General features: G+C 34.5%; 1 protein-coding gene across 11 annotated transcripts in view; it reads left to right on the top strand.

Annotated features, from left to right (window-relative positions):
• Positions 1-18,119, top strand: part of LOC129802704 (dystonin) — a 150,580-nt gene that overhangs the window by 76,496 nt on the left and 55,965 nt on the right. For 8 of the 11 annotated variants that reach the window (XM_055848731.1, XM_055848729.1, XM_055848726.1 and 5 more), the window contains 5 exons: positions 1,624-3,975; positions 7,567-8,303; positions 8,374-8,603; positions 8,695-8,812; positions 14,171-14,346. In XM_055848731.1, the coding sequence (XP_055704706.1) occupies positions 1,624-3,975; positions 7,567-8,303; positions 8,374-8,603; positions 8,695-8,812; positions 14,171-14,346 (3,613 nt within the window). Of the gene's footprint in view, positions 1-1,623; positions 3,976-7,566; positions 8,304-8,373; positions 8,604-8,694; positions 8,813-13,219; positions 13,378-14,170; positions 14,347-14,414; positions 18,115-18,119 lie in introns of those variants that run through there. The other 3 variants (XM_055848732.1, XM_055848727.1, XM_055848730.1) reach the window with 2 other exon arrangements.

The raw sequence follows: 18,119 nt of genomic DNA, 5'->3' as shown, positions 1-18,119 counted from the left end.
CTTAAAAATAATTCTCGATAACGTGGACGGAATTTTGAAGTAAAAATAAAGTGTCAACATTGCACATAAAGAAAGGAATGAACGTACGTAGGTATAGAATCTTGAAGGAATCTAGAAAAAACATTCCCCGGACGAAACGGACGAAGTGTCGTGAAAGGTCCCACGGGCAACGCTCTCCAAAGAGCAGACCTCAATAATGGTATCTGTCTGCCACCCAATCTGGGGGGAATTCTGTAACTCTGTGAAGTGATAACATGTCAAAATTGATGGACGCTTCACTGAAGTAATAGCAAAAGATATTCTGTAACTTGCAGTAGCTTCACGTAAAAGGATCACTTTGTGGTTATGTGTCTCACTTGCCAATTTTTCCGTGAAGATGATGTTATCATTCGGTGAATCCAGTGTAAAATCTTTCCATATTCAGCTTAGAAACAACAGTACATCCTTTGTAATACTCAATTCTAAAGTTTTCCATAGTTATTTTGTTCAAATACTAAGCACTTTAATAGTTGCCTAAATCTAAAGCTTCCCCCAAAAACTCTCTGGAGCAACATTAAAAGACTAGGTTTGCGCCCTTCTGTTTCACCTAGTGACAGTTTCTCCATTACTGCTCATGAATTGTGTGCATTTTTCTCCTCTTCCTCCGCTGTGACTGTGGCTTCCCCGTCTCTTCCCCTCACGCCCTGGGAGGGTTTTAGCTGTAACTGCGTCTCGCAAGCGGACGTCGTTCATGCTATTTCTCAGCGACAATGACTCAGGACTCTCACCAGCGACGATTAATGTGAATCACATTAAAATTTTAATGTGCAAGTGTGATAACGCCGTTAAATTTAATGAAAATTTCAACACAGTTCCCTTCTCTGCTTCACGCAAAATTACAGAATAACTTCTAGGAATCGTGAAAGTGTTCACAGAGTTAGAGAATTTCTAGCCTGGTGGTAAAGAACCGGGAAGGGGTCTTCGTGGTCGATGTAATAGTTCGCCATGAGTACCGATTTAATAGAGGAGAGGAAGACAAAATCACCAAATACACGCCCCTGCTACCCACCGTCCGCGATGCATACGGAGCAACCTCCGCGGCGGTTGTGCCTTTCGTAGTGGGCACCAGGGTAGCAATCTCCCCGGGAACCGTGACGGGTTTAATCCTTTAAGGACGAGAGGGTCAAAAATTGGGGGCAGAAAAATTACTTTTTCTGACTTTTTAGAGCAAAATACAACTTTGTAAGACTGTAGGAAAAATTTCATTTTTGGGTCACGGGTGACCCAATCGTCCTTAAAGGGTTAAAATGCCTGGGAGTTTACACCCTAAAGCTCGAAACTCTAAACCACCGCCTCCATCACGTCGTTTGTTCCTCAATTTAGTTATATTATCGATTCATGGAGTAACGGAGTGCGATTGAAGATCGAAGCCGAGATAGGTTTGGCCTCGGTCCCTTGTGGCGTCCTATATGCTATGCGTTTACCGACAATTTTAACATAATGTTTTTAATGTACACTTTCGATTTTGCAAATTAACTTTATTCGTGTGATCTTGTACTATCTAGGAACCGATCGTGGGAGTATTACGCTAGTACTCCTAGTGTGATTGTATATGAAAACATATTTTTTAATTCCCTAACTTAGATATGACATCGATAAGACCAAACCACGCGTGGAAGATGTTAGGCAGACTGGTAATAAACTCATGTCACTCTGTGGAGAACCTGAGAAGCCCGAAGTCAAGAAGCACATCGAAGATCTCGATCGTGCTTGGGATAACATCACAGTGCTCTATGCCAAGCGAGAGGAGAACCTCATTGATGCCATGGAGAAGGCAATGGAGTTCTATGATACTCTGAAGAGTGTCACAGACTTCTTGAATGAGTATGAGGAGAAATTCAAGAAACTAGGACCCATTGGAACAGATGTGGATGCTGTTAAGAAGCAAATTGAGCAATTGAAGAACTTCAAGAATCACGTTGATCCGTACATGGTCAAAGTTGATTCGTTGAATAGGCAAGCGATGGAGTTGACAGAGAAGACAGGTACTGAGCAGGCTCAGTCCATTAGGGATCTGTTGAATGGTGTAAATAGGAGATGGGAAAATCTCTTGCATAACATGGTGGAGAGGCAGAAGAATTTGGAGCATGCACTTTTGCATCTGGGACAATTCCAGCATGCCCTCAATGAACTCCTGGTTTGGATTGAACGCACAACTGAGACACTGGATCAGCTTAAACCTGTTTTGGGTGATCCACAGTTGATTGAAGTTGAACTGGCTAAATTGAAGATTGTGGCCAATGATATTCAGGCACATAAGAGTTCAGTTGATACTCTAAATGACGCCGGAAGGCATCTTATTGAGTCCAATAAGGCTTCCCATGAAGCTTCAACGACCAAGGATAAGTTGTCAACATTGAACAGGAAATGGTCTAATTTACTGCAAAAGGCATCTGATCGACAGCATGAACTTGAAGAGTACCTCAAAGAGGCGCAGAGATATTTTGCAGATGTTCAGGATATGTTGGGTTACCTTGGAGATGTTGATGCTGTTATTGGAGCAAGTAAGCCCGTTGGAGGTCTTCCGGAGACTTCATCTGAACAATTGCAGAGATTCATGGAGGTGTTTACAGAATTGGAACAGACGCGGCCGAAAGTGGAAACTCTACTGTCACAAGGCAAGGAATACATTCAGAAACAGAATGAACTCAAAGTACCGTCCAACAATCTTCAGCATATTCTGAGAACGCTGAAACAGCGATGGGATGCCATTCTGGCTAGAGCGTCGGACAAGAAGATTAAACTTGAGATTGCCCTGAAGGAAGCCACAGAATTCCATGATGCCCTTCAGCAATTCAATGAATGGTTGACAAAGACAGAGAAAACACTACAGAACCTCGGTCCTGTTTCACGGGTTTTGGAGACAATTCAGAAGCAAATGGAGGATCACAAGGAATTGCAGAAGGATGTGTCAAATCACAGAGAAACCATGCTGCTGTTGGATAAGAAGGGAACACATCTGAAGTATTTCAGTCAGAAGCAAGATGTAATTCTGATAAAGAATCTTTTGGTGTCCGTTCAGCATCGCTGGGAACGGGTTGTGGCCAAGACTTCTGAGAGAACCCGAGCTCTGGATCATGGATACAAAGAGGCTCAGGAATTCTATGATGCCTGGTTCAGTCTAGTGCAATATCTCAGGGAGGCAGATGATGCCATTAATACCCTGACTGCTGATTTGGCGGCATCGAAGAAGCCCACAAATGCCAAGAGGTGCCTTGAGCGTCTGCAAGAGATCCAGAGGAATGTTTCTCAGCGTCAAGGGCAATATGACACTGTGATGAGAAATGGGAAGCAATTGAAGGAACGTGCTCCCAAGAGTGATGAACCTGCCTTAACGAAGATGTTGGGAGAACTCAAGGAACTCTGGACACGAGTTTGTTCAGTTCTGACAGATCGTCAGAGGAAACTTGAGGAGACTCTCTTGCTTTCTGGTCAATTTTCCGAGGCGCTCCATGCACTTCTCGAATGGCTGAGGAAGTCTAAAGTGAAGTTGTCCAGTGATACACCAGTTTACGGTGATTTGGATACAGTATCTAAGCTCATTGATGCCCACAATGCTCTAAAGAGTGAACTCAACAGTCGATCATCCCAAATGCAGAGTGTCCTCAAGACGGGACGACAACTCGAAGCGACAGCCGACAATAGAGATATTTCTGGTAATCTCACAGAATTGCAGTCGCTGTGGGAAGAAGTGCAGGATCTGGCGAGAGTAAGAAGTGCCAAACTGGAAGATGCCCAGAGGGAAGCTGAGAAACTGCACAAGAATGTTCACATGTTGCTAGAGTGGTTGGGTGAAGCTGAGCAGAAACTGAGATTTGCCTCAGCTCCGAACAACGAAGCCCAGAGTTTGGAATTGCTGCGTGAAAGTGAGCAGTTCCTCAAGGAGTTGAGAGAGCAGGAAATTAACAAGAGGGATACTCTCGATTTGGCACACAGGTAAGTGATGCATTTGTTTTCTTATTCAAGTTTTGAGCTGTTATTCTTTACAAAAAAAGAGCTATTTGCATTTGAGATGCAAAGACTGAGGAAAAAAAGAAGGTGCGATTAACTTTTTTTCCTCATAACTTTAACACTTTTTAGGTGTAAAAATATATCAACATTTTTTAATGTTAATTTTACACCTTTTTAAGTGTAAAATTAACATGATAAAGGGTAACTTTAACCCCTAATACACCTAAAAAGGGTAATATTTACACAGATTTCGGATCAATGCTGAGATTTTAGAGAGAAAAAACGGTGAAAGATATCAACTTGCGGTTTTGACAAAAATCAAATACTAAAGCTATTTTCCAGCTGGACTTTAGAAATTTGAACTGGCGAAAGATTGAGAAAGATCCTTAATATTTTTTGGAAATATTTTTTTAACAGCCAAGTCCGATTCTAATTATCAGAAATTGATCATTGTCAAAATATCCAGGTGATCAAAAATCACGAGAAATGAACTATCACCTATTTTATTTTGTTAAGATTTGTTTAATAATAATTTTAAATTAAAAATGTATGGCTTGTGTACATTGTGAGAAATTTTCATGCATAATGTGTTAGCGATTTACTTAAAATACCCCATTTTGACGTAATTTACTTCAAAATTGGTCATTTTGACGCATTTTATGAGATTTACTTCATTACAAGCTACAATTTGATGCGATTTACGTGAATATACGGAAGATATTTGCTTCAAGATGCTTTTTTCTGACGAAGTTTGCCGTGCTTTACTTCTACGCTTCCCATTTTGATGAATTTCAACGACATTTATGTCAAAATGCTCAATTTTTACGAATTTTGACGAAATTAATACAAAATGCTCAATTTTGACGCGATTTCAGTTCATATGTACAAGCAATTTACTTAAACATGCTTCTTCATGGCGAATTTTCACGTGACTTATTTCAATATGCTCCGTTTTGATGGATTTCGGCGTGATTTACTTCAATATGTTCCAATTTGATGCAAATTACTTGCAGATAAAAAAGAGATTTGCTTTAAGTTGCTCTTTTTGACGAATTTAGACGTGACTCATTTCAATGTGCTTTATATTGTCCAATTTTAACGTGATTCCTTTAAAATACTTTATTTTGACGAATTTCGACGTGATTTACTTCAATATTGTTCAATTTGATTCGATTTTATGTGAAAATGCAAAAAAAAGCTTTGCTTCAAGATGCTTTTTGACTAATTTTGGCACCATTCAAAATGCTCTATTTTGATGCAATATCTTTGTATGTGTACTGGCACTTTCCTTTAGTATGCTTCTTTTTTGACGAATTTCGACGTGATTCCTTCAAAATACTTTATTTTGACGAATTTCGAAGGATTTTCCTTCAATATGCTAAAAATTCAATGCGTTTTCGTGCAAATACAGAAGATATTTGCTTCAAAATGTTTTTTTTACATTTTTTTTTATAAATGCTGGCGCCATTCATTTAAAATTATCTATTTTGATGCAATATATGTAGATATGTGCAGGCGATTTACTTCAACATGTTTCTTTTTGACGTGATTTATTCTAGAATGCTTCTTTTTGACGAATTTTGTCATGACTTACTTCGAAATGTAAAATTTTCAACGAATTTTTATTATATGATTTATATACAAATGCTCAATTTTGACGAGTTTTGACAAAATTAATTCAAAATGCTCTATTTTGACTCAATGTACGTGCATTTGTACAAAAAAAGTTCCTTACTCCATTTTGATAAATGCTAACGTGATTTTCTTCAAAATGATTCATTTTGACGAATTTCATTAAGACTTATGGCCTCTACTCACTAGAGAAATTTATGTCCATATTGAATAGTTTCTATTACACGAGCGTAAAGAATTTGCTTTAATATGGACATAAACTTCTCTAGTGTGTAGAGGCAATTGTGGCCTATGCAGATAATGAGCAATTTTCGTCAAAAATTGCCTTTAGGAAGGAAACTGCCAGCAGTGATACTAAGTGAAAACGTCAAAATTCTGTCAAAAAATGGAATTTTCGATAAAAATTACTCGAGATAGGCGAGAGGTTTTCACTTCAATATGCTTTAATTTGACGAAGCTGATATGCACATGTACAAATTTTTACTTCAAAATACTTCTTTTGGATGACTTTGTCTTGATTTACTTCAAAATGTTCCATTTGCCAAATTTCGATGTGATTTACAGCGAATTTCTCAATTCTGGCGAATTTTGACGTCAATACTTCAAAATATGCTTTATTTTGACGCCATTTACGTGCACGTGAACAAGTCATTTACTTCAAGCTAGTCCCTTTCGATAAATTTTGACATTATTCATCTCAATATGATTCAATTTGACGCAATTTACATCCCCAGGTATAAGTGAATTATTTCAAGATGCTTTCTTTTTGACGAATTTTGTTGTGATTAATTTCAAAATGCTTCGTTTTGGCGCGATTTACTGGAAAAAAAATTATCGTTTTTAAAATGATTTATTGGAATTTATGCAAACGGTATACAGTAGACTCTCTCTCAAATGAGCATTTGGAGCGAAATGTCATCCGGTTTATCGATAGATTTGGGCATCAAAGCCTTTGTAAATTCCACAAAAAGCGCTCAATTATAAAGAATCACGATAAAATAGGAAGATCTATAGCGAATTTGAGCAAATTAGCTTCATAATTAAACATGAAAATTGTCAACAAAATTTTTCGCCCGATTGAGCGAGAGTCTACTGTACTTCAAATTTTTTTTTTTCAAATTGGTCAATATTTGAGTAAACCGCTTGAACAGCTTGCATATTTTCACGTAAAATCGCTCCAAAATGTGTCAAAAAACTTCATTTTGACGAAAATTTTTCATAATGTGCAGAGGTAAAGAACCTTGTGAATTTATTCAAATTAAAATGAATCTGGATAAGTCCTTGAAACTTACAATATAAGGGCCTCTACACACTAAAGAAATTTATGTCCATATTGGAGAGCTTTTCCTACACAAGCGTAGGGAATTTGCTTCAATATGGACATAAATTTCTCTAATGTGTAGAGATCATAAGTCTAGAAAAAAACACTAATCTAGAAAAAGAAGTAATGTGACCACTGAGGAAAGTTTCGTGTCTATTGGTCTCTACACTGAGAAAAAAGAGGGTGCGATTAACTTTTTTTCGTCATAACTTTAACACTTTTTAGGTGTAAAAATATTTCAAAATTTTTTAATGTTAATTTTACACCTTTTAAGGGTAAAATCAACATGAAAGAAGGGTAACTTTAACCTTCAATACACCTAAAAAGGGTAATATTTACACCGATTTCGGATCAATACTTTAGGGAAAAATTAACATTTCCGGAATGTTATTTTAAATTTTTCGGATTTCTTATTTTTTATTTTTTATTTTATTTTTTATTTTTTCGGATGTTCATATTGAAGAGTTTCTCTTACAAAAGCGTAGGCAATTTGCTTCAATATGGACATAAAGTAGTAAAGAATCTTTGTTGTAAAGAATCTCAGCTTCCATGAGTTTATCATGGCTTATTATTGGTATTTTCTGGGAAAAAAAATGTAATTGTTTGTTGTAATTGGTGCAAAGAATCCTGGCTAAGGCTCATCCTGAAGCTGTTCCAATCATCAAGAATTGGATTACAATAATTGAATCACGCTGGGACGAAGTTCTGCAATGGGCACGAGGACGCAAAGACAAGCTCGAGATTTACCTTAAGTCCCTCAAGGATCTCGATGAGACCATTGATAACCTTCTGGCGTGGTTGCGTAGTCTCGAAAATCGCCTTCTTGAACTGCAACACGAACCTCTGCCTGATGAGATTCCGCCACTTGAGCGTCTCATTGAGCAGCATAAAGAGTTCATGGAGAGTATTGCTGCACGCCAGCAGGAAGTTGAAGTTGTGTGCAAGCCCAAACCAACGACAATTCAAGATGCGAGAAAGCAGAGTCGCGGACGATTGGCAAAGTCCAGTCAGAGTAGGGATCAGACACCCGAAAAAGACAGACTACCACATATTGGGCCACGATTCCTCACGAGTTCCGCTGATATGCAATTTAGGTCCCCACGGGCTCAGACACTTTGGGAACAGTGGAGAATTGTGTGGCAGATGTGTTGGGAGAGGCAGAAGCGATTGCATGATCATCTGCTCTATCTCCAGGATGTCGAGAGGGTGAAACAGTTCAGCTGGGATGAGTGGAGGAAGCGATTCCTCAAGTACAACAATCACAAGAAGTCTCGGCTGACAGATCTGTTCCGGAAGATGGATAAGGACAACAATGGGCTCATCCCAAGGGATGTCTTTATCGATGGAATTATTTCAACCAGTGAGTTAATTTTGAGTGTGATCCGAGGTGAAAATCAAGAAATTTAATTCATTCTTGGCAATTTCATTAGAATTCCCAACATCTCGCCTGGAAATGGAAACTGTGGCTGATCTGTTTGACAGGAATGGCGAAGGTTTGATTGACTGGCAGGAATTCATTGCAGCTTTGCGACCTGATTGGCAAGAGAGGAAACCTGCAACAGATTCCGACAAGATACACGATGAAGTGAAACGACTGGTGATGCTCTGTACGTGTCGCCAGAAGTTCCGTGTCTTCCAGGTTGGCGAAGGAAAGTATCGAGTAAGTATCATCATCATCACGTTCAGAAAATCCACCACAAAGTATTTTTTCTCAATAAAAAAAAAATCATCCTTTTCATTTTTCATCGCAGTTTGGAGACTCACAGAAACTGCGCCTGGTGAGAATCCTCCGGAGCACTGTGATGGTTCGTGTGGGAGGAGGATGGGTAGCTCTCGATGAGTTCCTCGTCAAGAATGATCCCTGCAGAGGTAACATTTTTCTTCTTCCAATCATTTATATATATATTTTTCTCTTTTTTCATTGTGCTACCTTCAAAATATCATCTTCACACAAGCGAAAAAAAAACACAAAAAAATACACCAATTTCACATTTTTACACAATCCAGATAAGATGATAAAAATCCAATTCCTAAAACCCCAAATAATTCATATTAACAGATTTTTCCATCTAATGATTTTGGACGAGAAACACCCAAGTGATTAATTCTTTAATTTATTTTTATTTTTACAAGAAATGGTCATTTAATTCCAAATACCACTCTCTCTCTGCTAAATAATTTGCTAAATATAATTACAATTTACACAAAATAGAAGTGATAAATGCATGGGGAGGTGACTTTGAACTGAATATTTAACTCTTACGCTTTATATTGGAGGGTTATCTAAGGTTTCCTAAATACTTTAGCTGACTAATTTTCTCTACTCCTAAAATAGCTATTTTGTTGAAAGATTTGTTGGTTTAACAGGATAGAAAATGAATCTACAATTTGACAAATTTGATTGAGATTGTCAAGCAACGATTATGGAAAGAATTTCTGGGATATTACTGAAAGTTGGTCGACTGATTTTAAGACCTCTAAGCATTGTGAGAAGTGTTCGTCAAAATAATGTAATTTGACGCGATGGCCTCTACATACTAGAAACAATTATGTCCATGGTTGGAATTATTGAAGAAATTTTGACAGTTTTCCCTATAAAAACTTATGACCTCTACACACTAGAGAAGTTTATGTCCATATTGAAGCAAATTCTCTACGCTTATGTAGGACACATTACACAAGAAAACTGTAAAATATGGACATAAATTTCTCCATTATGATCTCTCACACTAAAGAAATTTATATCAGTATTGAAACAAATTTCCTACGCTTGTATAGGAAAACCTGTCAAATATGGACATAATTTTCTCTAGTATGTTAGCGCTATTATGTAGAGGTTATGATGGCTGCTACATACTTTTATTATAGGAAGTTTTCATGGTTTTCATCAATATTTAGGATAATGAAGTAAATCGTCAAAATAATTTGTTCAATGATGTAAAATATTGACATAAATTTCTCTAGTGTGTACAGCTAGAGAAATTTATGTCCATATTTGACATTGAAAAATTTTTGAGTTTCCCTTATGGCCTCTACAACCTAGAGAAATCTATGTCCATATTGAAGCAAATTATCTACGCTTGTCTAGGAAAAATCTTCAATATGGACATAAATTTCTCTAGTGTGTAGTTGCCATTATACAGCCGTACCTAAACAGTTTGATTCAATGTGCCAAATGTAGACGGAAACTTCCTATATTACGTATGCACAGGCCATTACAAATACATGTGAAAAAGATTTATTTCAAAAAGCTTCATTTTGATGAAAATTTCTCACAATAAAAATTAGAGGAAATTTAATTCGTAAGGAACCACAAAAAGGGAAATTCTTCAGTTTTTATTAGCTTCCACGAAAATAAAAAATCGATCCATCTGTATTTCTAGTTTTTGCCAAACTTTTGTAATTTCCTAAAACTTCACTAAAAGACAATTAATTAGTGCCCGAGAACTTTTTGGATCATGAGAAATCCCTCAAGCAGTCGTAAATGACGCTTCAATCATATTTTTGGAAGCAATCCAAGTTCTTTGACTTCATCTGGAATAAGCTTTATTTGGCGTATAAACTAATAAAATTAGGGAAGAAATTATTTACAAAATGCAACGCACCAGTGCAGTATGCACACTGGAGGTCGATTTTTTTGAGGCACTCCGCGGCGAGCAGTAGAACTGCAGTAATTTTCATCCTATTGACTTGAAATTTAAAGTGCAGCTGCTTAGATAGATTCTCTAGAGAAGTATATAGGATAATGGAGTAATATTGATTTTATTTTGGCAGCAACTTGAAAAAAACGTGATTTTTTCTCCAAAAAATTGACTTTAATTATTTATAATAAATGTAACTGTTTATCGCTCTTAAAAATCCTATGAACTTCTCTAGAGAATCTATTTAAGCAGCTGCCCTGAAAATTTCAAGTCAATTCAATGAAAATTACTTCAGTTCTACTGCTCGCCGTGGAGAACCCCAAGCCTCAAAAATATCGACCAATATCGTCCCTGCCTGAGTCCACGCACTGCTGTGTTGCCATTTTGTATTTAAAGTTGAAATAAAAAATTATTTTTTGTTCCTCAAGACATATGTAATAATCCTTGAAAAGTTCATATTGATCGATTGATTAGCAAAGTCACAAAAAATTCACGCTAATTTTAGACGTTCTCCTAGATTATAACTCCGTAAAGTAAGATGAAAGCAGAACACCATATGTTCCTTCCGGAAGCCTTAGTGAGATGGTATCAATTTCTGAGTGAAACTCCTCAGTTTTCCAAAAAGCTTTTGGCATACTGTACTGCATACCTTCATCAGTGGCTAGAGAGGAGAGATTTTTATTGCATATTTTACTTAATTACACTAAGGAGGTACAAGTTGAGTAACTTGTTCTGTGTCTTCCATACATTTACTGACTGAATATAATTTTTATCGCTAAATTTCGTCAAATGAAAAAGACACTGTAGCCACTGATACGCCGAAAGCTTTGAAGAATTGAGGAGTTTCACTCTGAATTGATATCTTTACACTACCGCTTTCAAAAGAGATATTGGTGTCCAGCTTTCAATTTGTTTTTTAATACGTCAGTTTAAAAAATAATACGGGAGTTTTATCACTTAAATGCCGTAGATGCGGGTGACTTTGTTGTGTACTCCTGCTCTTCGTAAGCTTTTCTTTAATTCTAGCGCTTACGGTTGGTCTTTATCGACTCGATCTATTTATGTCCATTCAGTTATACTATCATTATGTTATAGAATTAAAGAAAAGCTTACCTTATTTACATATTCTTACCAGTTTGTATTTGACGACTGGAATTAATCAGATGTCTCTCTCTTGACAATGTTTTTTTGTTAAGTCTTAATGACTTTCTCTCCCGAAGTATACGCTTAAGTGTTGATTCCTTTTAACCCTTTAAGGACGAGAAGGTCAAAAATCGGAGGTCAGAAAAAAAATCACTTTTTCTGACTTTTTAGAGCAAAGCATAACTTTAGAAGATCGTAGGGAAAAAAATAATTTTTGGGTCACCGGTGACCCAATCGTCCTTAAAGGCTTAAACGCTAGAATTGGAGAATCTTTCAATCTCAAAAGATCCTCTTCTAGACATAACCTACGCCACTTGAAAACATAGTAAATTTTTAATCTTTCAATAATGAATAAGTACCAAGGGTGGAAAGTTTACCCGTATCTAGGGTATTTAGAAAGAATTTATTATATTAAAATCAGGTAGATCCTCTAGTTTTTTTAATGAATTTATAATACGGAGATTAAGAATTTCGTTTTTTGGATCTAAAATACAAATTAGGAAATGTGATTAGAAGATATCGTCGGTTGCATCAACCCTGAATTTCTGTTGTATCTGTATTTCATGCAAGACACGACTTTTCTGTCATTTGTTTGCATCAAGTGTAGATACTGCAGTGGTCGATGCAAGCGATGATATTTTTCAATATTTTCTTTGTATAGAGAAAAAGTTCAAAGGTCATTTTTATCACCTTGTAAATATGTCTAATTAGTTCTATGTGAAAACGCACAAACGATTACTTCTAAAATTTCTTCCTTCTTTCTTTCGTAAATTTCCGTTTGTAGTTTAAAAAAAAATAGTCATAAAAAAATGAATGTTGAGGGGAAAAAGAGGTAAGAAATGTTGTTTGAGAAAAATTAACATTTTCGGTTTTTCAAGTGTTTGATTTTTTTTGTGATCTTTATTTTCTTTCACAAATGTTTGCAAATTGCTTGATGTTTTTTTAGATGTATTTAAAAAAATACAAAGTTGATCTTTTGATGATTGTTTTAATTAAATAGAAGCCAATCGTATTTTGACTTCAGACGAATTTCAGTGGAAGACTTTGCCAAATACACCAACAGATTTTTAATTTTGTTTGACTTGCTTAAACACTGGAAAAAAATAACACGATGAGAAAATGAGGTGTTTGAAAGCTAATTAACTTGTTATTAATTGCGTGATTAATGTGATATTTGCACGCTAAAAAAAATAATGCCTCAGAATGCTTTAACAATTTTTTTTTTTTAATTTTCTTTTATGGGAAATTTCTGAAGAGACAAGAAAAAACCCTTTAAATACGCCACAAACTTAATTTTCTGTGTGACATTATAATTTATTTATTGTTTTAATTTTGCGCAATGAAAAATGCTAGTTATTTTTTTCTATTTAGTATTTTTTGTATTGTATTTTTGACACTTTTAATGTGTTCAAAAAAAAAAAAAAGAGAAATGTCTTGATGTTGTGAAAAAAGCCAGACAAAAAATGTCCTTTTTATTTGCAATTGAATGTAGCCAAGGGTCGAACGAATGTGGAATTGAGGGAGCAGTTTACGTTGGCGGACGGCGTATCACAGAGTATGGCGGCATTCAGGCCACGTCTCTCGACGCCTGGAGCTCAGGATTCGAGTGCATCCTCGCCAATCTTGAGCAGCCAAGGACCCATCATGAAGGTAACATTCAAGTCTTTTGACCTTTCTCTCTTTCTTATTCCTTCGGGAACAAAAATTACGAAAATACTTTCTAACTCTTCACGGTGGCGGGAATTATGTAAAATACACTGATAAAATATGGTAAATTCTGGAGGAAATATAGCATCAGGATCTTAAGGTAGGTGGACAATTGATCAGAGTTGAAAGCTACAATTTTAGTTATTCAATTTAACTTGGAATTGTATTTCTTTTATCAAAATTCTCTACGCTATTGCCTTTTCAACTCTGATCTACTGATATTGAGATTGAAGAAAAGGAGTGAATAGTAAAAAATATCCTTCTTAGTTTGTGACTTTCTTCTCGGTTGAAAGAAAATCTTTTTGTTTTTTTGGGTGGATTTCTTAGACTGAATTATATCCTTTTCCTATCTCTTGGGTACTTCCCCAAAACTTTTCTATAATTCCAAATGCACAAAATAGGAATAAAGCGCACAATTTTTCTTCGATTAGGAGAAATAAAACTTGAAAAATAGTTTAAAAAAAAAAACAAAAAAAGAATGTTGGTAGTCGTGAGGCATCAGACGAAAATATAGACAATTAAATGATCATTTTCTGTATACACACGAAGACACACCATTGATCAATCATTATTCAGTAAATCGTGAGACAAATATTATCTTTTCCATTTGTCCCATTCAATATCCCATTCCACCACAAAAAAAAGAAGTATTACAAGAAAAAAAAATGATAAAGAGTCTATAAAGAGATTGTCTTTTGACATTTGGATAAATTCTAAATACACAACTGACACACAGTCGATGAGCATTTGGCCGAGTTGATGCCAATATTTGAGCGATTGAGGGCACAAGAGCAAGTACCGTGCGCATTTCCGCTTCACATGGGCGCCGGTGGGACGCTCTTTCTGCGCGGAGACGCCTGGAGTACGTCTCTAAGTCCACACGCGCCCCATTGTCATCCCTCCACGCACTGGGTAAGTTTAACTGCTTCTCACACGATTTTTTTTTTAAATTGGTTTAGCATTATTCTATTTTTGTTTAGTCTCTCAGTTCTGCAGCAAAGATAAAATTAACAACGCGCAAATTGGTAAATTTACAATGCATTTCTTGCTATAATATTACCACAATGGATGCAAGCTTTGAGCAAATGCTATACCTAATCTGCGCTGTAAGTCACTGTCATGACTTTCCACTGAGAAAAAAGAGGGTGCGATTAACTTTGTTTTCACATAACTTTAACACATTTTAGGTGTAAAAATATATCAACGTTTTTTAATGTTAATTTTACACCTTTTTAAGGGTAAAATTAACATAGAAAAGGGTAACTTTAACCCCTAATACACCTAAAAAGGGTAATATTTTCACCGATTTTGGATCAATACTGCAGGGTTAAATTATTAAATTTAATTATTAAAAATAAATTTAAATAAAATTAGTAAAAAAAAATATTGTCAGCAAAAAATTAAATTTCGTCAGTAAAAACATTAAAATATGAGCAGTAAAGAATATGACCAGTAAGGGAAAGTGGGGCAGTTTAAAATTAGAATTTTTCACATATTTTTAAATAAAATTGAGCCTTATCGTGATATAATTTAGCTGCACAAACAGATTAAGAAGCTAAATTACATTATGAAATGGCTCATTTCCATTTAAACATAGGAGAAAAATGTCAATTTCAAAGCTGCCCCACATTCAGAGGTGCCCCACTTCCCCTTATAAAATTTAAAGAAAAATAGACAAAATTAGAAAAGCAGAATTTTATTAAAAAAAAAGGTCAGTAAAATAATAAAATCGAAAGGTAAAAATTAAACTAGATTAGTAAAATGGTAGGGGAGGGTAGGGTAATTTCATGCATGCAATACTTTTGAAAATAAAGTCAAAAGAAACTAACAGAACATACTTAGTTTATGATTCATATTCTTTTAGTAAATGAGTTCTGGAAAAAGTTGAGCTGCGTGAAATTGCCCCACTCTCTCCTAAGCAAAAATAAATATTGAGCAATAAAAAAATAAATATAATGTAGTTAGCAAAAAAATAATACCAACAATAAGAAATAATAAATAAGAAAAATTAATAAAATGTTCAGTAAAATAGAAGTTAGTAAGCAAAAAATAAATAAAAAATAGCAGTAAAATAATAGAAATGGTCAGTAAATATATGCAATTTGGTCTGTGAAGAATAATAGGATATTCAACAAAAAAGTAAAAATAATCAGTAAAATATAATCGATTTGGTAAGTGAAAAATAAAAATCGGTCAATAAGTTTTGAATTTTCTTGTTTCACTCAACCAAAATTCTCTTGCGGGAAGGCCCTGTTCCTTCATGGAATGTTGTACCATCATTTATTATTATTGCTCAACCGAAACTATTTTTTTACTAATGAAATTGATTATTCTTACTGCTCATTATCATTTTTTGCTAATCACTTTTAATTTTGAATACTTCGATTTGATTTTTTTAATTCTCATTTTCAATTTTACACATGGTTAAATTTTAATTTTATTTGTTACTGGTCAATTTATATTTTTTACGGACTAGGGTAAAGCGTTATAATTTGGAATTAGTGTTACAAGTTGGACAATTCGCCGGTACAAGTTGGACATGGTTTTTTTCTTGATAAATACAGTACAAAATTTGTTTTTAAGCACAAAAAACCAAATTATAAAACTAAAGCATTAAAAATATACAAATAAAAATGAAGTACTAAATTTATCAAGACAAAAAGCCCTGTCCAAATTGTACCATTGTCCAATTTGTACCACTTTACCCTACATCTTATTTTTTCTGTTCATTTTTAATTTTTTCCTGGTCATTTTGATTTTTTTCAGATAAAATTTAATTTTTTGTTAATCATTTAGAATGAAATACTCCCCATTTACATTTGTAAAGAAAAAATATTTATCTTGCTAACTAAGCCTCGCCGGGAAATATTCTCGATCACATGCTTTTCAAAATCTATACCCTGAATTTGAAATTTAGCAAAGGGATACATTATAACTATGTGTAAACTACCCTCAGTTGTCCCCTTAGCCTTATTTGCATTCATTTTTTTCTGAAAAGTAAGCCACGCCTCTTAGAATTATATTAATTCTTAAACCTTTCAATGATAGTAATAAACATAAAATAAAATAGTAGGTGAGATTGTTAAGAATCTCACCTAATATATGAGATTGTTAGTTCACGCCCTGTTAAATTCAATACATAAAAGCTCCTTGGATGTAATTTATACGCCTTTAAAAAAGAAGTCGAACTCGCAACACTTGTATCTTGTATCATACAGCGAGCACTATACCGCTAATTATATTGTGTGATTTTTTTAATCTGTTTGTTCTTATAAGGTCATTTTGTGACCTTTTTATGGATTTTTCAAGATCAAACTCATAAATTTGTTAAGTATTTAAAGCTTTTCCGAAAGATTTTGAGTTTGTGCTAGGCCAAAAGAGAATTTTGTGATGTCATAAGCCACTTGTAAAATCACAAGAGGGCGTGGCCTATTTTTTAGCGATTCTTTTGGGCCTGTTTTCATCTTTCTGTAATATTGATTTAAAAAAAAAAAGATCTTATGATACTACTCGATTATAAAACTCAAAAATTTTAGTTTCAATTAAACATAGTCTCTTAATGAGGCGCAATTAAAAATTAATTGTGGGCGGAGCAAGGAAATACAATACTATCGTTCCTTTTAACCATTTTCTTTTTAACCACGTTTTATTTTTTTAACCAAAAAATAAAACTTGAAATGTAAAGTGAAATAAAAGTTTGTTTGAATTCTGTAAGGATATGACAATGTCATATGACAAATGTTCATAATAAATTCGAAAACAGGATAACACTAAAGATCAGATGTATAATGGTCTTTGCAAGAGGCTCTATGAAGTCCATGAAGGTCTTAGTGATTGACATGAATCGGTTATTCGATTAGTACTGCCGAATTAACCGTTTAAACACTTGAATTTGTCATATGACATTGTCATATCGTAACAGAATTCCCCTCCAGGACATATTTTTATGATACACATCTGAAATTTTTAATTCAAAGAACAAGTGAAAGTTGTTTATTTAATAACACTTTAAGAGCCAATAAAATTTCATTAAGTTTTTAATGGTATCCTCTTTCTATTGGCACACATTCTTCCAAGACTTAAATGTCCTTAGGCAAGAATGTTACTAAAAAGAGACAGATTAACCAGTTTTCTGGGTCAGAATTAACACAGTAATCTCATGTTAAATAGAAAGTGAGTTCATTTCAAAATTCTGCACAGAATTTTAGTAATATTATTATTATTATTATTTTCATGACAGTGACAAAAAATATTTTAAGCTAATATTGTCCTAAATAAATTATTATATTTCAAATATGAACACAGTGCTAGCAAAAAATAACAAGAAAACAATGCTTTATATTTTTAATCGAAATCCAATTGAATATGCTTACAGCAAACCTGTATACCCAAAAAGACAAATTGATCTTTGTATTCCATAGTGTTCTATCTCAAAATTGAGAGCTTTTTATATTGAAAAATTGATTATTTTGTTACCAGAATGACAAGTTTAGGGATACAATGGAATGAAACGATCAAAATATTCCTAACAAAGCTTATAAAAGCAAAATATTTTTCTTTATTTTTTTAATATTTATGTTGTTAATCTTTTAATTTTTTTGTTGAACAGCGTTTTTGTTATTAGATAAATAATATCTCTGAGCATCTTTGAATCATGCATCATTTTTTTCTACTTATTTTTTAAA

Source organism: Phlebotomus papatasi, chromosome 2 (assembly GCF_024763615.1).
Source record: "Phlebotomus papatasi isolate M1 chromosome 2, Ppap_2.1, whole genome shotgun sequence".
Lineage (NCBI taxonomy): Eukaryota > Metazoa > Arthropoda > Insecta > Diptera > Psychodidae > Phlebotomus > Phlebotomus papatasi.
Note: the sequence above shows the minus strand (reverse complement) of the source record. Positions and strands in the feature narration are given on the sequence as shown.